Source organism: Podarcis melisellensis (assembly GCF_964234715.1).
Source record: "Podarcis melisellensis genome assembly, chromosome: 9".
Taxonomy (NCBI): Eukaryota; Metazoa; Chordata; class Lepidosauria; order Squamata; family Lacertidae; genus Podarcis; species Podarcis melisellensis.
Window position 1 is genome coordinate 77732162 of NC_138541.1, and position 22107 is coordinate 77754268.

At 43.1% G+C, this 22107-nt stretch overlaps 1 protein-coding gene across 1 annotated transcript in view; it reads right to left on the reverse strand.

Moving 5' to 3' along the window:
• Window positions 1–22107, reverse strand: part of SCAPER (S-phase cyclin A associated protein in the ER) — a 211624-nt gene that overhangs the window by 181849 nt on the left and 7668 nt on the right. The window contains exons 3-5 of the mRNA XM_081925815.1: window positions 20611–20728; window positions 19429–19499; window positions 12169–12363 (exon numbers count right to left, since the gene is read on the reverse strand). Of these exons, the coding sequence (XP_081781941.1) occupies window positions 12169–12363; window positions 19429–19499; window positions 20611–20728 (384 nt within the window). The remainder of the gene's footprint in view (window positions 1–12168; window positions 12364–19428; window positions 19500–20610; window positions 20729–22107) is intronic.

Genomic DNA, 22107 nt, shown 5'->3' on the forward strand with positions numbered 1-22107 from the left:
TCAAGGGTCACATGAAGCCTTAAGGCCACAGGTTGCTCACCTGTGGTCTACTCTGGCAGCAGTGTTCCAGAGTCTTGGAGTACGACTCATCCTTTCCCATCATCTATCTATTAAGATTGGATTTGGAACCGTCTGAAGGCAAGCAAAGTGCTCTCTCACCAAATATGGCCCCTCCTCTTGAGGTAAAGAAGGCACTATTTCAACCCACATCCTTCATTAATATCTATAACACTGGTCAACAACAAATTTGTTGTCTGCGTTTTTTCAGTTGATTTAGGACGAATCTGATGCACTGAATCCAAAAATCACATTGGTTTTGCTCAATCAGGTCAGGTTTTTGAGCTATGGCCACATGTCTTTTTTTACATTTTTGTTCACATGTACGCTTGTGTGGAGCATTTTAGAAGAAGTTGGTGGGGGTAAAATGCCATGTCAAATAATTGTTTTGATTGGAAATGATTATTTTAATGACAAGAAGTATTCAGGTCCGATAGTTCTGGGTGATTATGTCAAAAAGGGATCAGTTTGAAGTCATAAAACCTCGAAATCTTCCATAAATTGGTGCGGCTGGGATCAACAGAAAGAACCAGAGCAGCCTCAAGTACAGTGGTGCCTCGCAAGACGAAATTAATTCGTTCCGCAAGTCTCTTCGTCTTGCGAGTTTTTCGTCTTGCGATGCACGGTTTTCCATAGGAATGCATTGAAAATCAATTAATGCGTTCCTATGGAAACCGCCTTCCCCCGACCTCTTCTGGCGGGCGGCATTTTAAAATCGCCCGGGACAGCGGAGGACTTCTCCGCTGTCCGGGGCGATTTAAAAGCCCCTGGGAAGGCAGGCAGGGGGGACAAAGACTTCTGCCCCCCGCCTGCCTTCAGAAGAGGTCCAGGACAGGCTTCGCGGACCTCTCCGCAAGCAGCGGGAGCGCTCCTTGCGGAGAGTTGCCAGCGCGCCCAGGCTTCACAGCCCCGCCGCCCGGCTTCGGGACATCGTTCCGATGCCGGGCGGCGGGGGGAGGCTTTCTCGCCCCGAAGCCGGGCGGCGGGGGGAGGCTTTCTCGCCCCGAAGCCGGGCGGCGGGGGGAGGCTTTCCCGCCCCGCCGCCCAGCTTCGGGACATCGTTCCAATGCCGGGCGGCAGGGGGAGGCTTTCCCGCCCTGCTGCTCGGCTTCGGGACATCGTTCCGATGCCGGGCGGCGGGGGGAGGCGTTCCCGCCCCGCCGCCCGGCATCGGGACATCGTTCCGATGCCGGGCGGTGGGGGGAGGCTTTCCCGCCCCGAAGCCGGGCGGCGGGGGGAGGCGTTCCCGCCCCGCCGCCCGGCATCGGGGCATCCTTCCGAAGCCCGCGGCGGGAGGAGGTGTCCCCGCCCCGCCGCCAGGCTTCGGAGGAGGTCCGAGGACAGCGGGGAAGACGCGCTGCGCTTCCCCACTGTCCCGGAGATTTCCCTATGGGCTGTCGTCTTGCGAAGCAAGCCCATAGGGAAATTCGTCTTGCGACGCGCCTCCAAAACGGAAAACCCTTTCGTCTAGCGGGTTTTTCGTCTTGCGAGGGTTCGTCTTGCGGGGCACCACTGTATCCTGATCTTCAATCAGCACGTCGTCCTGTAGCTCATTTTGATGAAATTCCAGTGCATATCTTCGGAGAACTTCCTGACATTAGTGACGAAGATGCCTCCAGTGTTGAAGGACATGAAGAAGAAGAAGTGGTTCTTGAAGATGATACTCCACATCCAATTTCCCAAAAGAAGTTGAATGATCTAGTTTGCGACCTCAGCTTGTCAAAGGACTCTGCCGAACTGTTGGCATCCAGATTGAAGGAAAAAAACCTCCTCTCTGACAGTGCTCGCATCAGCTTCTTCCGCAACAGGCATCAAGAGTACCTCCGTTTTTTCTCGGAAGAGAAGGACTTGGTGTACTGTGCAGATATTGCGCAGCTTCTGCTCAAGCTTGGAGTGCCACAGTACAAACCCAAAGATTGGAGACTGTTCATTGACAGCAGCAAGCGATCACTGAAATGTGTTCTGCTACACAACGGCAACCAGTTTACCTCTATACCCCTGGCTCACTCGAGTACACTGAAGGAGAACTATGAAGCGGTGAAGTATGTGCTGGAGAAAATTGGTTCTGATCAGCATAAGTGGTTTATTTGTGTTGATCTGAAGATGGTGAACTTTTTGTTGGGACAACAGTCTGGCTTCACCAAGTACCCATGTTTTCTGTGCATGTGGGATAGTAGGGACCGTGCTCAGCATTACACGAAGAAGGACTGGCCTATGCGGGAGGAATTGGTGCCTTGCAAAAAAAGGAACCTCATCAACGACCCTCTGGTGGACAGAGACAAAATACTCTTCCCACCGCTGCACATCAAGCTCGGCTTAATCAAGCAGTTCACCAAGGCTCTGGACATTTTTGATGGTCCTCAGATCCGTCAGCTCATCAGAGATCCAGAGTTTGGAAAGTCAATGAACGAAGTGGAACTGGAAGCATGGAAGGCATTTGTTCTGGTAATGAAGAACTTTCTTGGCAACAATAAGGCCAGAAACTATGCAGAACTTGTCAACAACATGCTGACTGCTTTCAGAAACCTGGGCTGCAACATGAGCGTCAAGATGCAGTACCTATTTTCACATATGGACCGGTTTCCTGAGAACCTGGGTTCAATGAGTGACGAGCAGGGGGAGAGATTCCATCAGGACATGAAAGAGATGGAGACCAGGTATCAGGGTCGCTGGGACGCAGCCATGATGGCTGACTACTGTTGGACTCTGAAGAGAGACCTCCCTGCCACTGAGCATTCCAGGAGTTCCAAGAAAGGGAAGTTCAAGCCCTGAAATTTGAAAAATGGTGAAGCAACATGCAATTTACGTGTACAGTGGTGCCTCGCAAGACGAAAAGAATCCGTTCCGCGAGTCTCTTCGTCTTGCGGTTTTTTCGTCTTGCGAAGCAAGCCCATTAGCGGCTTAGCGGGCTTAGTGGATCAGCTGTTAAGCGGCTTAGCGGATCAGCTGATAAGCGGCTTAGCGGCTTGGGAAAAGGGGGGGGGGAACCCTGCAGGAACTTGCAAGACATTTTCGTCTTGCGAAGCAAGCCCATAGGAAATTCGTTTTGCGAAGCACCTCCAAAATGGAAAACCCTTTCGTCTAGCGGGTTTTCCGTCTTGCGAGGCATTCATCTTATGGGGCACCACTGTACTTACCTTTATCAATGCCCACCATTCAGTTTACAGTAAACCTGACCTGATGGAGAGAAACGGATGCCATTTCCTGATTCAGCAGTGCAAAAATACCCTAAATCAGTTGTAGAAATCTAGACAACATTCAAAAAGTAAAAAATTGTTGCCCAGTGTAATCAGACACTTAGAATTATCCTAATAAAAAAATTCCTTCCAGTAGCACCTTAGAGACCAACTAAGTTTGTTATTGGTATGAGCTTTCGTGTGCATGCACACTTCTTCAGATGCACTGAAACAGAAGTCGCCAGACCCTTATATATAGTGAGAGGGTGGGGAGGGGTATTATTCAGAAGGGTGGTGGGAATGGTTGATCCCCACCCTCTTGCTATATAGAAGGGTCTGGCGACTTCTGTTTCAGTGCATCTGAAGAAGTGTGCATGCACACGAAAGCTCATACCAATAACAAACTTAGTTGGTCTCTAAGGTGCTACTGGAAGGAATTTCTTTATTTTGTTTTGACTACGGCAGACCAACACAGCTACCTACCTGTAATTAGAATTATCCGGTTAGGATAATCACTGCACAGAAATAAAGCTCCTTTAAATGAAAATGAATCAAACTCCTCAAAACCTTGATAAATCCAGAATGCAACTTTGAACATACTTGGAAATTCCAAGGATTTCAATGACATATCTCCACCATATATATTTGCTTTTCCCTAGAAAATTTGCAGACTTCATTTCATTAGTCGCCAAAACACACAACTGCTGGAGACAGCCTGCTTTAACTATTTGTTCCTGTATTCCAAACCATGAAAAATGGCATGTGCATATTGCAGCTTAAGAAGAGCTACTATGATTACAACCCTAAACACAAGAAAGCAAGTCCCACTGAGCACAACACTTACTTCCAAGTAATTGTGCATAGGTTTGAGCTGTAAAATACAACTGTCCTTAAGGCAAACTCCAAAGCTTGGAGAGATTACCAACAGCTGATTTTCTCACAAGCCTGTTTGCATCTCCACCACAACCCTTCCGTCTGCAGTTTCAACCGCAAACAGTCACCAGAGCCCTGTCTCATTCAAATACAATAAACATTATCCTCAACAACACTGTAAATCAATAATCTGGCCCACTCCCTCATTGCACTGCACACAGACATTCAAATTCCTATTATGTAAAGACTGAAATGTAATGATTGCTCTTTCTTCATTAAAAATGAATGCAGGGGGTTTTCTTTTAGGAAGGCAACAAATTGCTTTAGGAATATAATAAATATTACTTGTGTTTGAATAAATATCATTTCAAATTCCAAAAATGCAAACAAACTTGACCAGATATTCCACAGATGAACATACAATTGTCCTTTCTGATATTACTTTAAGAAAAATGATAAAATCTTTCAGTTGCAGTAGAAAAATTAAAAACAATTAACAGTTTAAAGAGATTTTGTATCATTATTTTCATTCAGTAACAATTTATAGTATACTGAGAAGCCTCAAACGGACTTCAAGTAAATTTATGCGCTTGGCTCTCCATCTTTCCTTACAGGGATGAAAACCTAAATGCTGACACACTATTTGCAAAGGGAAAAATATTATTGCAAGTACTATTTGCAAGGGGAAATTGGGCCCCTTTCACACACTTATATGACAGCACATGGGCACTTCACATTGGATCATAAGCATAGTCAAGATTTTTGTTAGGGGTGGCAGAACCTCAGTTGCTATGTATTTTTATTGATTTTTTATTGATTTGGGGGGAGACAGCTGCCCCTCCCTGCCCCCTTGGCTACGCCCATGTATTGGATGCATTTACACATAAGAACAATCCAAGGCTGTTGGGGCACCCATCTTGATCGCTCCTGCTTCACTCCTCCTGTGGAATGAGGAGGAAAAACAAACCCAGTAAGCCACCATTGAGCTTGGCATGCCTGTGACATCTGAACCCAGGAGCCTAGTTTGTTCCTCTCCTAATGAGTCAGGATTTTTAGTATGCCTTAAAACATGGTTTGTTGTTGGATTATGAATCCTGGCTTACTTTGAAATGTGAACATGGCGGTTGTGGGTACAGTGGTACCTCGGGTTACATATGCTTCAGGTCACATATGCTTCAGGTTACAGACTCCTCCAACCCAGAAATAGTGCCTTGGGTTAAGAACTTTGCTTCAGGATGAGAACAGAAATTGTGCTCCGGCAGCTAAAGTGGTGCTTCAGGTTAAGAACAATTTCAGGTTAAGAACGGACCTCCAGAACGAATTAAGTACTTAACTGGAGGTACCACTGTATATGATTCAGAGAGCAGCAGATAGGTCTGGTTCCCAAAACTGTTAAGACTGGTGTCTATAAATATGGATTGCCACATGCACATGTGAAGTTTTCACAGGTACACAAACATGTTTTGCATATACCTGTTTAAAAAGTAATATGTGAAGCAGTCCACACATTTTTCCTTTCTTCTTTTCTATCTCTACATGTTTGTTGCCTCCAAATATTTGACACATCAGCCCTCCTTCCTGACGCCCTTTTGGAACAAAAACAGTTAAGACTTTTCAAAACGAAGGGGGAGGGAAACAAAAGAGAACAAAGTGTCTGCTTCTCCCAAAGCAGTGCAATTCAGACCTTTGGAAACACCAAATTCTGGACCCCTTGATGGAGAGCAGGTGAGATTGAGATGACTCCATTCCCTCTTCCATCAGCCATGGCCAATGCTGAAATGAGCACAAATCCCCTACGCATGCTTACTTGGGAGTAAGCAGAACTGAGTGGAACTTACTAATGAGCAAACATCTGGAAAATTGGGTGCACATCATCACACACTGCTATTTCTATTCTGTTCCTTCAAACCTTAAATAACGCCCCAAACTACGGAATAATGTATGAGGAGGAAATATTTAACCTTATTTGTAGGCCTGTGAGATGTGCCAATACATAATTCAAAACCGGTTTGAAGCAGCCCACATTGCGATAACTATTTCAGTATATTTGATCTGGCAATACATTGCAAACAGCCTTCAAAACTCCAGGAGGTGGTATAATTGCAAGCAATTTGAGAAGTCCTGTCCCTGTGTATTGGTGATTGCTGGCTGCTGCCTTCCAAACACCGTTTTGCCTCCCCCAAAGTGAGATTGGCTGGCTGCTTCTTTCCCAGTCTTTCCTCTCTGATTGCTTCATTGTGGCTCTGCCTTCCCCCTCCAGCTGCTTCCCTGTGGCTCATCTCAGCCAGCTGCCCTGCCCCTCCTGGCACCTAAAGAACCACCTGCCAGGCTCTGGATGGGGGGGGGGGTTTCCCTTCAGTGTCTCACTCCTCCACGATCCATCCTCACCCCAGCCAGGAATCGAGGCTCCTGCTTCTTCCTTCTCCCTCTCTTTGTCTAGGGAGGAGTGGAAGGAATCATTGAATCATAGAGTTGGAAGAGACCACAAGGGCCATCGAGTCCAACCCCCTGCCAAGCAGGAAACACCATCAGAGCACTCCTGACATATGGTTGTCAAGCCTCTGCTTAAAGACCTCCAAAGAAGGAGACTCTACCTCACTCCTTGGCAGCAAATTCCACTGTCGAACAGCTCTTACTGTCAGGAAGTTCTTCCTAATGTTTAGGTGGAATCTTCTTTCTTGTAGTTTGGATCCATTGCTCCGTGTCCGCTTCTCTGGAGCAGCAGAAAACAACCTTTCTCCCTCCTCTATGTGACATCCTTTTATATATTTGAACATGGCTATCATATCACCCCTTAACCTCCTCTTCTCCAGGCTAAACATGCCCAGCTCCCTTAGCCATTCCTCATAAGGCATCGTTTCCAGGCCTTTGATCATTTTGGTTGCCCTCCTCTGGACACGTTCCAGTTTGTCAGTGTCCTTCTTGAACTGTGGTGCCCAGAACTGGACACAGTACTCCAGGTGAGGTCTGACCAGAGCAGAATACAGTGGCACTATTACTTCCCTTGATCTAGATGCTATACTCCTATTGATGCAGCCCAGAATTGCATTGGCTTTTTTAGCTGCCGCGTCACACTGTTGGCTCATGTCAAGTTTGTGGTCAACCAAGACTCCTAGATCCTTTTCATATGTACTGCTCTCAAGCCAGGTGTCACCCATCTTGTATTTGTGCCTCTCATTCCCCCCCCCCCCAGTGCAGTACTTTACATTTCTCCCTGTTAAAATTCATCTTGTTTGTTTTGGCCCAGTTCTCTAATCTGTCAAGGTCGTTTTGAAGTGTGAGCCTGTCCTCTGGGGTGTTAGCCACCCCTCCCAGTTTGGTGTCATCTGCAAATTTGATCAGGATGACATTGAGTCCATCATCCAAGTCGTTGATAAAGATGTTGAATAAGACCGGGCCCAAGACAGAACCCTGTGGCACCCCACTAGTCACTCTTCTCCAGGATGAAGAGGAACCATTGATGAGCACCCTTTGGGTTCGGTCAGTCAGCCAGTTACAAATCCACTGAGTGGTAGCATAGTCAAGACCGCATTTTACCCGCTTCTTTACAAGAATATCATGGGGCACCTTGTCAAATGCCTTGCTGAAATCAAGGTAGGCTACATCCACTGCGTTCCCTTCATCTACCAGGCTTGTAATTCTGTCAAAAAACGAGATCAGGTTAGTCTGACATGACTTATTTTTCAGAAATCCATGCTGACTATTGGTGATCACAGCATTCCTTTCTAGGTGCTCACAGACTGTTTGCTTAATGATCTGCTCCAGAATCTTCCCTGGTATTGATGCCAGACTGACTGGGCGGTAATTATTTGGGTCCTCTCTTTTCCCCTTTTTGAAAATAGGGACAACATTTGCCCTCCTCCAGTCTGCCGGGACTTCGCCTGTTCTCCAGGAATTCTCAAAGATGACTGCCAGTGGTTCTGAGATCACATCTGCCAGTTCTTTTAATACTCTTGGATGCAGTTCATCTGGCCCTGGAGACTTGAATACATCTAGACTAGCCAAGTATTCTTGTACTGTCTCCTTAGTTATTCTGGGCTGTATTTCCTCTGCTGAATCATTTGCTCCAAATTCTTCAGGTCGGGCATTGTTTTCTTTATCGGAGAAGATGGAGGCAAAGAAGACATTGAGGAATTCAGCCCTTTCTGTGTCCCCTGTTTGCATTTCACCATCTTCTCCTCTGAGTGACCCCCACTGTTTCTTTGTTCTTCCTTTTGCTACAAACATACCCATAAAAGCCTTTTTTGTTGCTTTTAACCTCTCTAGCAAGCCTGAGTTCATTCTGTGCTTTAGCTTTTCTGACTTTGTGTCTACACGTGCTGGCTATTTGTTTGAATTCCTCTTTGGTGGTTTCCCCCCTTTTCCATTTTTTGTACACATCCTTTTTTAATCTTAACTCGGTTAAAAGTGCTTTAGATAGCCACCCTGGCTTCTTTAGGCACCTTCCATGTTTCCGTCTCATTGGTATTGCCTGAAGTTGTGCTTTTACTATCTCCCTCACAAACTCCCAGCCATCATGAACTCCCTTTCCTTTTAGTATTACTGTCCATGGGATCTCACCCTGCACTTCCCTAAGCTTTATGAAGTCGGCTTTCTTAAAGTCAAGAAATTGAGTCCTAGTTCCCCCTCCAAACGCAAGAGCTTGCCTCAGTTGCTCCTCGCTTTCCTGCCTCTCTGTGTCTGCTTCTTCAGCCACCCGCATATCCTGTCTCCAGGCCCACCATACATAGCTCCATCATTATTTCTGACATCGTGATATACCAGTATATCACAATGTTTAGCTGGTGATACACTGCGATGTTGGAAACCAAACATCACCCAGTCCTACTTACTTGCAGATATCAGAAAAAGATGGAACTTGCACATACGGAAGCTCAAGCCTGCCACTGTAGCCTCAGTCAAAGTCACATCAAAAACTGAGATCACTGCATGGTATAAAGTAGAGAAGGTTGGTGCTAAAGAGAGGGGAAGCAGAATTACTTCCATCCAGAAGAAGCCAACATCACAGTGCGGTTTCACCATAACCATCATTATTTTCACTTTCTTTTGCAGTGGAATATTTCCCACCCCAACTAAAAGGTAAAGGACCCCTGGATGGTTCAGTCAAAGGTGACTATGGGGTGCGGCTCTCAACTCGCTTCAGGCTGAGGAAGCCAGCACTTGTCCACAGACAACTTTTCCGGGTCATGTGGCCAGCAGGACTAAATCGCTTTTGGCACAATGGGACACTGTGACAGAAACCAGAGCACACGGAAACGTCATTTACCTTCCCGCCACAGCACTACCTATTCATCTACTTGCACTGGTACGCTTTCAAACTGCTAAGTTGCCAGAAGCTGGGACAGAGCAAAGGGAGCTCACTGAGTCATGCGGATTCAAACTGTGATCCACACCACAGCGCCACCCATCCCCACCCCAACTAACACATAGCTATAAGCATTTTACAGGGTACACACCCCACCCATGTGCACACCCTACACAATAAAGCAAATAGAGATAAACACTCCTGCTAATATTGAAGTCAGTGGCCCTGTGCCAACAGAACTAGAGGCAAAATTATTATTTTCACACCTTTTTTGCCACAGCAACCCAAAGTGACTTACAATATTTTAAGGAAAAGAAAAAATACATGTATACATTACACAAGGTCAGCTAAGAAACAGGAGGGAAGTTAGCATCCTCAGACATACACAAACACCTCCCCCCCCCCATTTGTAGGTCTCATTTGTACAGGTTTCTAAAACATAAATGCCATAACTGAAGTGGCCATGGATTGTCACCAATGCATAAGACTGAACTAAAGCTCCAGTGGCACAATAAAATAGACCTCTTTTTTTTTGAAAGGCAGGAATTCTATGCAGTTTTCTAATGTTTAGGGTTTGTATACAAATTATTCATTGGATAATTACACTGGTATCACTTAACAACCTTAACTCTTCTGTAAAATGAATGCTTGGGGGATTTTTCTGTTTTAGTTTTAATGCGGTTTTGGATATATAATATTTCCTTCCCAACTTAGCATGAATGGTATGACCAGAATTCTGAATGCAGTTTTGGATCTATGGAGATGTCATACAAATAAACTACTGTTCTTTCAGCCACAAAAGTTTAGAAAATCATAATCTGATTACACTGCAGGGAGTATCAGGTCTCTTTAAAGTGGGGGGAGGGTCTTTGGGGAAATTTCCTGAGCAGGAGGACAGTTCACTTTAGTTCAGTGTTTTGTTTTTTGTGTGTGGTGGGGGGAGTTAAATTGTGTTAAACCAACAGACAGCTTGAAAACCTCAAGCCACTGTTTGGTTTCAGAATTTGCTTTCTTCCAGCTCTATTTGTACACTAACCCTAGAGTCAATTTGGTGATCTTTCATTTCAACAGAAAACTAAATATTCATGACCAGATGAATGTTCTCTTTACATGTCATGGACTAGCAATAATAATGGTTTCCAGAATGTGGTGAATATTTTCACTCAAAGTTCATAGGAAAGTAATTTGGATACCTTCAACAGTTTCATAATGTTAAACTTCTCTCTTTTGCTCGCCATGTATTTCTTGGGGTGTGTGTGTATGTATATATTCAAATTGTTTTACTTATTATAAAACTCCAAGGAGTAAATTTGATGTTATAAAGAAGGAAGCCAGCTTCCTTTCAGTTGATCTGGTGAAAAATACACTGGGTGATGTGTCTGTTTTCCATCTAAAATTATATGGGGGAAGCCAACTTATGACTACGACCCACCCAGACACTGTTTATACTGAGCCATCAATCTTCCATAATTACCACCAGCAAGTGATTGAGAGGAGCGATAGCTATCTCTGGAGAAGGGGAACAATGTGTAATTAAGATATTAAACAGGAAACGAAAGAATGTGAATTCAGGCTGAATCTCAATAGTGCCACCTACAGGATTGATTACTGAAATATTGGGGGACTTGCAGGTAAATCAACTACAATATATTCATATACAGTCTACTGTGTGTTAATCTCACTGCAATGGGGGAATCATATAAATATTAAATGTTGTTTAATGAATAATTTATTTCAGAGTTATTCTTTAATTCGAGCCCTTTAATATTTTTTATTTTAGAGCTTCCTCTGTTCTGAGAGCTTCTGGTTTTATTGGATTTCAGTGGTATCCACTGCCATAATATTCTTGGTTTTAAAGCAGTTTTGACCATATAGGGTATATATAAAATTAACTGATTAATCTTCTGCAAACAAACAAGATTAGAGAGTTTTAAACAGCCAATTTTAAAAATGACAATTGCTCAAAGGGTTAGCTAAGTTAGCCTGTTACAGTCAATACAAAGAGCAAACTGGAATCCAAAGGCAACTTAAAGAATAAGGAAACTATCCTAAGCTCTCAGGAAGGGTGGTTAAAGGTTTGTGTGGATCCTGCAGATTTGTTATTTCATTTCCGTTTTAGAGCAATTTACAAAAGTAACATATACCTTAGATAAACAATCAAACCAAAAACCTGTAATAACAAATAGAACAATAAACTTTTCTGAAAAGCAAAAACACGAACATTTTGAAAAGATTTTCAGAGTCAAGGATCCCTTCCGTCTCATCCTCCCTTCTTGCTCAAGCAGACCGATTTACGATACGTCACTCTGACCCCGCCCCCACTAACAAGTCCACCTTACACACAAACACACCATCCACCCAATTGCTCCAACACCTCCCTTTCAACCACTATCATCCACTCCATTGAAAACTTACTGCAAAAGACAGCAGGAGACCATGAAAGCACCCACCAACAGAACCATATGAAAATACATTGCAGCTGGCTAGGCTCCCTCTCAGTGTACTGAGAAGAAGGTCTGCAGCCACAGGTCTTCCCCAATGGAAATTAATGTTCTCTAGCACACAAGCGTTCAGAACCTAAAGTCTGGAGTGGCAGATGACGAAATGGGCTCTAGTCTATGAAAGCTTAGACCACAGTACATCTGCCTACTCATAAAGAACAGAGCAACAAGATTCAAGAGTCCTGCAGTACTTTGAGGATTATAAGTAACAACCAAGCATCATCCATGCATGTACTGCACTACCAGAAGAGCTTACCTTGCATTCTACTACACTCTGATCTGATTCACAGGTGACATAGATTTCATCAACTGCACGTCTTAAGTTGTCAAAAAGGAAGGCCCAGTATCGTGCTCGCAGATCCACTTTCCGAGGCTGTCTTGTTTTAGTTGGGCTTTTATCAAAGTTTTTTTCTCCAGCTGCTGATGTTATTTTGCAATCTGATGTGGTACTCTGCAAAGAAGGGGCACAAATTGAAATGCAAAATCCAGCAAGTGTGGCCAACGGTTGGCGATTCACAGGACATGCATTTTGCTTCAGCCCAAACACTTTTAAAACAAAGCACTGAAAGTATTCAAATATAATCAGTGCTTTTTTTCTTTTAAAAATGTTTAGGGGTACTCTCATTTTGACTCAAGAAAATCACCATTTTATAGTTCAGTATGGGAACAATAAATATAGTAAATGGACAAAAGTACAAAGATTCACAAAATGTTTAGGGGTATGCGTCCCCCTGCATCCCCCCAGAAAAAAAGCACTGAATATAATGTTTCCAAGACTCCACAGATAAGCTTCCTGCTGGATTCCAGCTCCCATCACCCCGACCACTGGCCATAAGTCTGTGGTGGGAGGGCCTGGAATCCAACAACATGGGGGGGGGGCTCAAGAGTTTGAAGGATGGGGAGGAAGTCCTCTGCTCATGCACTCCCTTGATCGCATAACATTTTGGCTTGATCAACTAGGAGCAAATTACCCCCTTCTCTCCCCCTACCTCTCCCCCCCCCCCTTATACTGTATACAGCATCAAAGTCTCATATCAAATATAAATGATCGGTAAAAAGAACTCTGTGATCTGAAAGCAGAGGTGATGTTTGTACTTTTATAACCCAAGAAAATCTTCAATAAAAACAATTAAAAAACAACAACACTAGGAGTAAATTGTGGTTTACAATCCTTGTTTGTTTGTTTTTTAAATAATGTTTATTAAAGTTTCAAAAAATTACAAAAAGAAAAGAAAGAGAGAAACAGAAAATACAAAATACAGAAAAGAAATAAAAACAATTAAAAACAAATCCATCTTTCCATGTCTTATCTTTCATTTACTTGTTTCCTTGACCTCCTCACACCTCCCATTTTTGTATTCTAGTTCAATTGGTTATTTCAGCAAATCCTTTCCATCCTTGTTTTTATCTTACTAATTTATCTTAATATATTGTAGCTTTACATTCTGACCTGTTAACAATCCATTATTACTTAACCCTTTGTAGTATTACTGCTAAAACCACATAACTTCATTCCAGCATCCTTCTAGCATTCCTTAATTTTACAGTGTTTCTGTAGATAGTCTTTAAATTTCTTCCAATCTTATTCTACCGACTCTTCTCCCTGGTCTCGGATTCTGACAGTCATTTCCGCCAGTTCCATGTAATCCATCACCTTCATCTGCCATTCTTCCCGGGTGGGTAAATCTTGTGTCTTCCAATACTTTGCTATAGTTACAGATAGGTAGCCGTGTTGGTCTGCCATAGTCAAAACAAAAAAAATTCCTTCCAGTAGCACCTTAAAGACCAACTAAGTTAGTTCTTGGTATGAGCTTTCGTGTGCATGCACACTTCTTCAGATACAGATACTTCAGATACTTCGCTATAAGTATTCTTGCTGCTGTTGTTGCATACATAAAAAGAGTTCTATCCTTCTTTGGCACCAATTGGCCAACCATGCCCAGGAGAAAGGCCTCTGGTTTCTTCAGGAAGGTATATTTAAATAACTTTTTCATTTCATTATAGATCATCTCCCAGAAAGCCTTAATCTTTGGGCACGTCCACCAAAGGTGAAAGAATGTACCTTCAGTCTCTTTATATTTCCAACATTTATTATCAGGCAAACAATATATTTTTGCAAGCTTGACTGGTGTCATGTACCACCTGTATATCATTTTCATGATATTCTCTCTTAAGGCATTACATGCCGTGAACTTCATACCTGTGGTTCATAACTGTTCCCAGTCAGCCAACATAATGTTGTGTCCAACATCTTGAGCCCATTTAATCATAGCAGATTTCACTGGTTCATTCTGAGTATTCCATTTCAGCAGCAAGTTATACATTCTTGACAAAGTCTTAGTTTTGGGGTCTAACAGTTCTGTTTCCAATTTTGATTTTTCCACCTGGAAGCCAATTTTCTTGTCCAAATTGTGTGTTGTTGTTTAGTCGTTTAGTCGTGTCCGACTCTTCGTGACCCCATGGACCAGAGAACGCCAGGCACCTCTGTCCTCCACTGCCTCCCGCAGTTTGGTCAAACTCATGCTGGTAACCTCGAAAACACTATCCAACCATCTCGTCCTCTGCCGTCCCCTTCTCCTTCTGCCCTCCATCTTTCCCAACATCAGGGTCTTCTCCAGGGAGTCTTCTCTTCTCATGAGGTGGCCAAAGTACTGGAGCCTCAGCTTCACAATCTGTCCTTCCAGTGAGCACTCAGGGTTGATTTCCTTCAGTATGGAGAGGTTTGATCTTCTTGCAGTCCATGGGACTCTCAAGAGTTGTTGAAGACTCCTCCAGCACCATAATTCAAAAGCATCAATTCTTCGGCGATCAGCCTTCTTTATGGTCCAGCTCTCACTTCCATACATCACTACTGGGAAAACCATAGCTTTAACTATACGAACCTTTGTTGGCAAGGTGATGTCTCTACTTCTCAAGATGCTGTCTAGGCCTGTCATTGCCCTTCTCCCAAGAAGCAGGCGTCTTTTAATTTCGTGGCTGCTGTCACCATCTGCAGTGATCATTGAGCCCAAGAAAGTAAAATCTCTCACTACCTCCATTTCTTCCCCTTCTATTTGCCAGGAGGTGATGGGACCAGTGGCCATGATCTTCGTTTTTTTGATGTTGAGCTTCAGACCATACTTTGCACTCTCCTCTTTCACCCTCATTAAAAGGTTCTTTAATTCCTCCTCACTTTCTGCCATCAAGGTTGTGTCATCTGCATATCTGAGGTTGTTGATATTTCTTCCAGCAATCTAATTCCGGCTAGGGATTCATCCAGCCCAGCCTTTCGCATGATGAATTCTGCATATAAGTTAAATAAGCAGGGAGACAAAATACAGCCTTGTCGTACTCCTTTCCCAATTTTGAACCAATCAGTTGTTCCATATCCAGTTCTAACTGTAGCTTCTTGTCCCACATAGAGATTTCTCAGGAGACAGATGAGGTGATCTGGCACTCCCATTTCTTTAAGAACTTGCCATAGTTTGCCGTGGTCGACACAGTCAAAGGCTTTTGCATAGTCAATGAAGCAGAAGTAGATGTCTTTCTGGAACTCTCTAGCTTTCTCCATAATCCAGCGCATGTTTGCAATTTGGTCTCTGGTTCCTCTGCCTCTTCTAAATCCAGCTTGCACTTCTGGGAGTTCTCGGTCCACATACTGCTTGAGCCTTCCTTGTAGAATTTTAAGCATAACCTTGTATGCCTCCATTTTGTATGTCCAAATTGTATGCCTCCATTATTTGATAATAATGAAGCCAATCTCGCACTTTGTTTTTTAGTTTTTCAAAGCTCTGCAGTTTTAATTTATCTCCCTCTTGTTCCAGAATTTCCCAATATTTCGGCCATTTGGCCTCCATATTGAGCTTTTTCTGAGCCTTCGCTTCCATCGGTGACAACCACCTTGGGGTTTTGTTTTCCAGTAGGTCCTTATATCTTATCCAAACATTAAACAATGCTTTCCTGACAATGTGGTTTTTAAACGCTTTATGTGCATAGCACAAATATGCATGCCAACCAGGTTTACAATCCTAGTTTGGAGGGCTCACTCAGATCATAGTTTGCTGATTTGAGCAAAGCAGCAAAGTACAGTTTGATGAAAGCAGGAAGTTATCCACTGAGCCACATTCATGGGACAGAAAGAGGGAGCATTTCAAGCCCAGTGAAGGAGCTTTTTAGTTGCTTCTCATAGACACTGTGATAATGGCAAATGTTAAATTAACATTCACAGGTAGACTCTACAAAGCAATTGCACACATATTATTCAATAGAATTACAGTAATACTCTTTAATGTCTCTAGCTAGAGAATTCAATATATACCTACGAGGCATGCTCAGTTCTCTTGTCGTATTATGTGCCCTCTCCTATACATGCACAAGCAGCTTCCCATCCACTCCCTCTGTGCACATACAAGGCAGAACTGCCAAGCATTTTGCTGTAGTGTCTACAAGCACAGCCTAGGAATCCAGGGCAGCACAGGAGACACTCTCCTCCATTCTTTGGCAACATTCCTTCTTCCATGTTTGCTGGCCACCAAAGCTGCTCCTAAAATAGGGGTGGAGAAGCTCTCTTCCTCCAGGTGTTGCTAGACAAGAACTTTCACCATCCCTGGCCATTGGCTGTGCAAGCTGTGGCCCATGGGAACTGAGGAACCACAGGTTTCTCATCCCTGTCCTGCAGCGTAGGTGTACAGCATTGGTGATCAACCAGCACACCGGGGCACCCTGGGGAGACTTGAGTAATGTTCAGAGAAGCCCTGGGGGGCTGTCCTTTCATTCACTTTCAGCCCTTATCTTCCTGTATCATCTCTCTTTCTCTCCAAGAGCCAGTGTGGTGTAGTGGCTAAGAGCAGTAGTCTCGTAATCTGGGGAACCAGGTTTGCGTCTCCACTCCTCCACATGCAGCTGCTGGGTGACCTTGGGTTAGTTACACTTCTCTGAAGTCTCTCAGCCCCACTGTTTGTTGTGGGGGAGGAAGGGAAAGGAGAATGTTAGCCGCTTTGAGACTCCTTCGGGTAGTGATAAAGCGGGATATCAAATCCAAACTCCTCTTCTTCTCCGAGGAACATTTAGGGGAGCTGGCAGGGGCAGAATGGGTTGGGGCAGAGCGGGGGAATCCCCACTTACGCACATCCTGTAACAAAACTCCAGAATGAGCTGGAACCCACAGGGGAATCACAGGAATAAAGTGGATGGTCAAGGGAGCGGTGGACTCAAAAAGGTTGCAAACCACTGATGTATAGTGTCTGGGCTGCAACCCTAAACACACTTACTAAGGGAGTAATCTTATTGAGCACAGTGGGACTTGCTTTTGGGCATGAATGCATTAGGACTGCTCTGTGAAATACCTTTAAATGAACTGTATAAGAGTTGTTGCTTTCAATATAAAACCTATGGAAATTAATCTTGCCTTTGCCAGTCAGCTCTGGTGTCAAAGTGACCGAACAGCCCCAAGAGAGAAAGTATTAAGTTTCCATTAGTGATATCTGACTATCATTTTACATCTATGCTTCTCCATTTTGTGTTTCATAAAGCCTCATTATTGAAGTGGAACAGTTGGGTATTTGTGTTAGTGTTGCCCTTTTTAATCTCCAGGCGGTTTGAAATATCAGTGTAATTTTCTGTCTCCCCCAGAGAGTGAGACAGACATTCATCACGTCTGGATGTTAGTTTCACCCTCCACTTGCTCTGACCAGAAGAATTTTCTATTTGCTGAGCATCTAAAATCTATTTCTTGTGAGCTCTTCAGCAATATTTTAGCATATCTGGTACAAAAAAAAAAAAGAATTGAAATGAGATGTGGCTATACTTAGGGATTTTCTCTTTCTTTCTTTTTCTTTTTTAAAAGAAATCTGTGGGAAACCAGACCTGAAAAATAAACCCTTAAAGCTCAGGCTACAGGTTGTCAGCAAAATAAATGCAATGTGTAGGTTCTTGATATTTTTACAATATGGCAAAGAAAATTAAAACTTCATTTAGTAGTTATCAGATAAAGTGCCTGCCCTAAAATAAAAGTTGGAGACAAACAATTTAGGTTCATTAATTTCAATGTGTCTGCTCTGAGTAGGAGTTAGACAAATACTACCCTTTGTTTTTATCATTTTAACCATCAATACCACCTTTTTCTTTAAAATGAAAAATGGGGTCGTGACCACGTATAACTGCCCCACTTGGTTAGCTACATTACACTCACCATAGATGATACATACAAGGGATCTGACCAACACATGTGGCAACTGAGACGCACAGACAGGAGACATGTCTCAACTCATACAGAGCTCCAGGAAGTTATCAATGACTTGCAAACTTGCAGACAATATCTTCGGTTTCTTTCATGTGTTCATATCAAGCAGGCTTCTACCTGCTAGTAAGTGGGACTGCAGACTAAGATTAAATGAAGAATTGGGGGCTGGGAGGTTAAGGAAAAGTTTATTTTAAATCCCACAGTATGAGTCATGACTTATCTGGGCTGCTGTTTCCACCTTCTGTGATGCAAATCTTCTCATCGCCCAAGTCTATCACTTAGGAACTGCTGAAAAACTAGCCTCAAGGAGACACACAAGTCAACAAGGAGGTATCGCCTCCAAACCCCAGCAATCTTAGACGATGATGAGAGAAGAGCTGTTACTGGAGGCAGCATTGAGCCTGAGCCTGCTTCCTGGTTGGCATCCCAGGAGCCTGTTAACATGTGCAGCACACACTTGTTTCTGTAAGCCTTGAACAGTTGCTCAGCTGGCAAGAACCCACCACATAGGATTAAGGGAAGAATAAAAGGAACACAGAGAACACTTAGAAGGGTAGGTGCTAAAAACTATTTTTAGAAAATTAAGGGGTTGGGTTTCAAGATGATCATTGACACATGCCTCTTTTCCCCACCCAAGGAGAACATCTGTAATTTCACAAAGCATGGTAGAATCAAGAGAACACTAGGCACTCAGTGATCATTATTTCACAGAAAGGACTATTTCTCACAAATGACAGATGAGACAACAATCCTGCATATTGCTTCAGACAGTGAAGGGAGGTCATGTGATTAAATATTCTTCAATCCCTCAGGTCACATAAATTTAGTATTTATTTACTTCATTTATTTCGAGGTGGCATATATGGTTCTCTCCCTCCTCCTTTAATCTCTGTGAGGTGGGCTAGACTGAGAGGCAGTGACTAGCCTAGGGTCACCTAGTAAGGCCAAGTGGTCTTCCAGGTCCTAATCTGACACTCTAACCACTATGCCACATTGCTTAATATACTTTCTTGTTCCATACCTGTTACCTGCAGCTTTCTGGTAAAATGGAATAATAATAACAACAAAAATTATTTAAACCCTGCCCTGGTTTGTCTTACGGCTCATGTGAAGAGACTGTATGCCCATCCATAAAGCTTCTTCATACTTCAGATTAACTGGAATGGCTTAAGATATATTTTATCTCCAGTACTGTTGAACAAAACATTCCAAATGAAGCATATAAGTTTTGTTTCAGAACACATTACTTTTCTAGTGTGGTATGAAGAGCAACCCAATAAGAAAACTTGCATGTACCTGTTTAGTAGTTTTATGAGTTCCCTGAGTTATTCTTTTGGATTTCCCTCCTACTTGCCATTTTGGTTTTCCTGTGAAAAGAAAACAGCATTTGAAACAAGCAATAATTCCGTAATGCTTACATTGGATATGGTAAACCTGTGGTCCTCCAGATGTTGCTCGACTTTTTAAACTCCATCAGCTCCAACCAGAATGGACAGTGGTTAGTTAGGGTGCTGGAAATCAACATCCAACTTCACTGCCATTTATATGACCTTTTCATAAATCTAACAACTCTTCAGTTCCTTCATGCCTAGCAGACGGGTTGCATTTTTATCGGATTTTGGCAAAAATTAAAGGAGAAGAGGTGGGGGGGGGGAGCTAAATGGTATGCATAGCTCACAACCCCAGGCTCTCTCCAATTTTAGTAAAATCATACTCTGTAAAAATGGCAACTATGTAAGACATGTCAGATGTCAAGGAGAACATTCCACTCCATAATTAGAGCACTAATTTGGGGTATACAGTTTTGCTGGTGCTCAACCTTTTCTTGCTTTTATAGCTCTGGCTGCATGCCTTATGGGGAGGACTGAAAGGCATAATCAGAATACAGTACAAGCCCTGCTGGAGCAGACCAAAGGTCCATCTAGTCCATGGTTTCCAACTGGTGGTCCGCAGACCCAAGAGGATCCGCATAACCCACCCAGGCAGTCCATGGCACCATTCACACAACCAAAACTACCATAGAGATATAAACATTTCAAACGTAGGGGGTCCATGGCTTGGCTTTTGTGAAACACGGGGGCTGCAGTATTTAGCTAACTGGGAACCACTGGTCTAGTCCATTATCATCCTGTGTGACAGAGGCCACTCTCCAGATACATCAGAAGCAAGACGTGAATGTGCCAACCGTCTTCTCCTGCTGTTGCCTGCCATGCCCAGCAACTGGTGTCCAGAGGCTTACGACCTCTGAACATGGAAACAGTATACAGCTATTGACAGACTTTTCCTCCATGACTTTATCTAATCCCCCTTTAAGCCATCTAAAACAGTGACCACAACTAAATCACGTGATGGCGAATTCCATTAAGTTAAAGTACACCACATTTGAACTCTCCTTTGCCTGTCCTGAACAGAATGCCAATGTGTTTCACTGGCATAATTACTTGCTGAACATAAATATGATCCATGGTTAATGCATACCATCATCCTCTTTGCTTTCCAAGGGCACACTCCATGCAATCAGGTTCCTTGCTGTGCGACCCTCTTCAGCCACAATTTTTCTAACCTTGTCATGACTATTTGAACGCTGGAAGGAAGCCTGAAAAGAGAGGGAAATTGTTTCAATAACAGCACAATAATCCTATCCATACTACACCTTATTCAGTGAGGATTACTCTAAAGGACATAGGATTGCAGTCATTGGATTGGGTTGGTTCCAATTCAATGCTAAACCATGGTTTGAGCTAACCTTCCTTTACCCAAGTGGTGATTCATGTTCCAGCTGTATAAGAAAAAATATTGTATATGCCTTCCCTAAGAGTACCTAGATGCTATCCTAAACTGCAGCCTCCATGGACTGAGCAATGTCCCAAGGCATGGTTTGTCAGTTAAGACACTTTATCAAAAACCACAATGTGCCCAAACTGGGGTTTGCAAATTAGCTTTAAAGCATTATTTTATATCCTGATTTGTCAGCCATTGGCAAATCATAGTTTACTGTTACTTCTGAACCATCTCTTAAGTCTTCGGTCACTAATATATTTTTTCTAATCAATAAAAAAACCACACACAAAAGTTTTATATAACTGTTATTTTATACACCAGCCACAAAGATCTACAATGGGTAGCTAACCTGTGGCCCTACAGATGTTACTAGACTCCAATTCTAATCAGTTCCAGCCAGCATAGCCAATGGTCAGAGAAGCTATGAGAGCTATAGTCTAAAATATTAATTAACAAGTTAATAATTAAGCTCAAGCAAATACATTCAGATACGTGTAATGAAGCAGTTGCACATATAAAACCCCTCAGCAAGAGACTTTTGAAATGCAGAATACGAAGAGGACATACTGCGCTATGTTGATAATTTTTATATTTTATTTCAGCTCCAATCATTTTCTAGTGTCTTGTTTTCAAAGCCACAGTGTGCCATCTAGTGTCATGCAGAAGAACTCAAGTAGGCATCTCTGAGCTGCTTCTTTCACAATGTTTTGCTTTCCCAATTTTTTGCAAACGGTGGAACTGTCACTATTCACAATTCTGCACATTTTAGATATGCTTCTCAAGTTCCTTAATATGAACTGAACCATCTCCATCCAATATTTCTTCCCCAGAAGGACAGCATTGTAATAATTTGACAGTACTCTAAACACCAGACATCTTTGTTGCCCAGAAAAAGAACATTACATAAATGCATTTGGTTGTGAAAGCAAAATAGGCACAAATAGGTTAGTGTAGTGCGACTGCTGGCTCCCAACAAACCACAATTTGTAAACAGGGAGCCAGTATTAAAAATATGTGAACCCTCTCCTCTGTTAAGATAACTATGTTTCCAGTGCTAACTACGGTGTCATGCTATGAGTGCAACCTGACAAAACCATGGTTAACATAAGCCAATTCTCTTATAATCATGTCTCACAAACCCACTTCAAACAACTGGTGTCAATCTTTGGTTTGCAAGGAAACCATGGTTTGCCT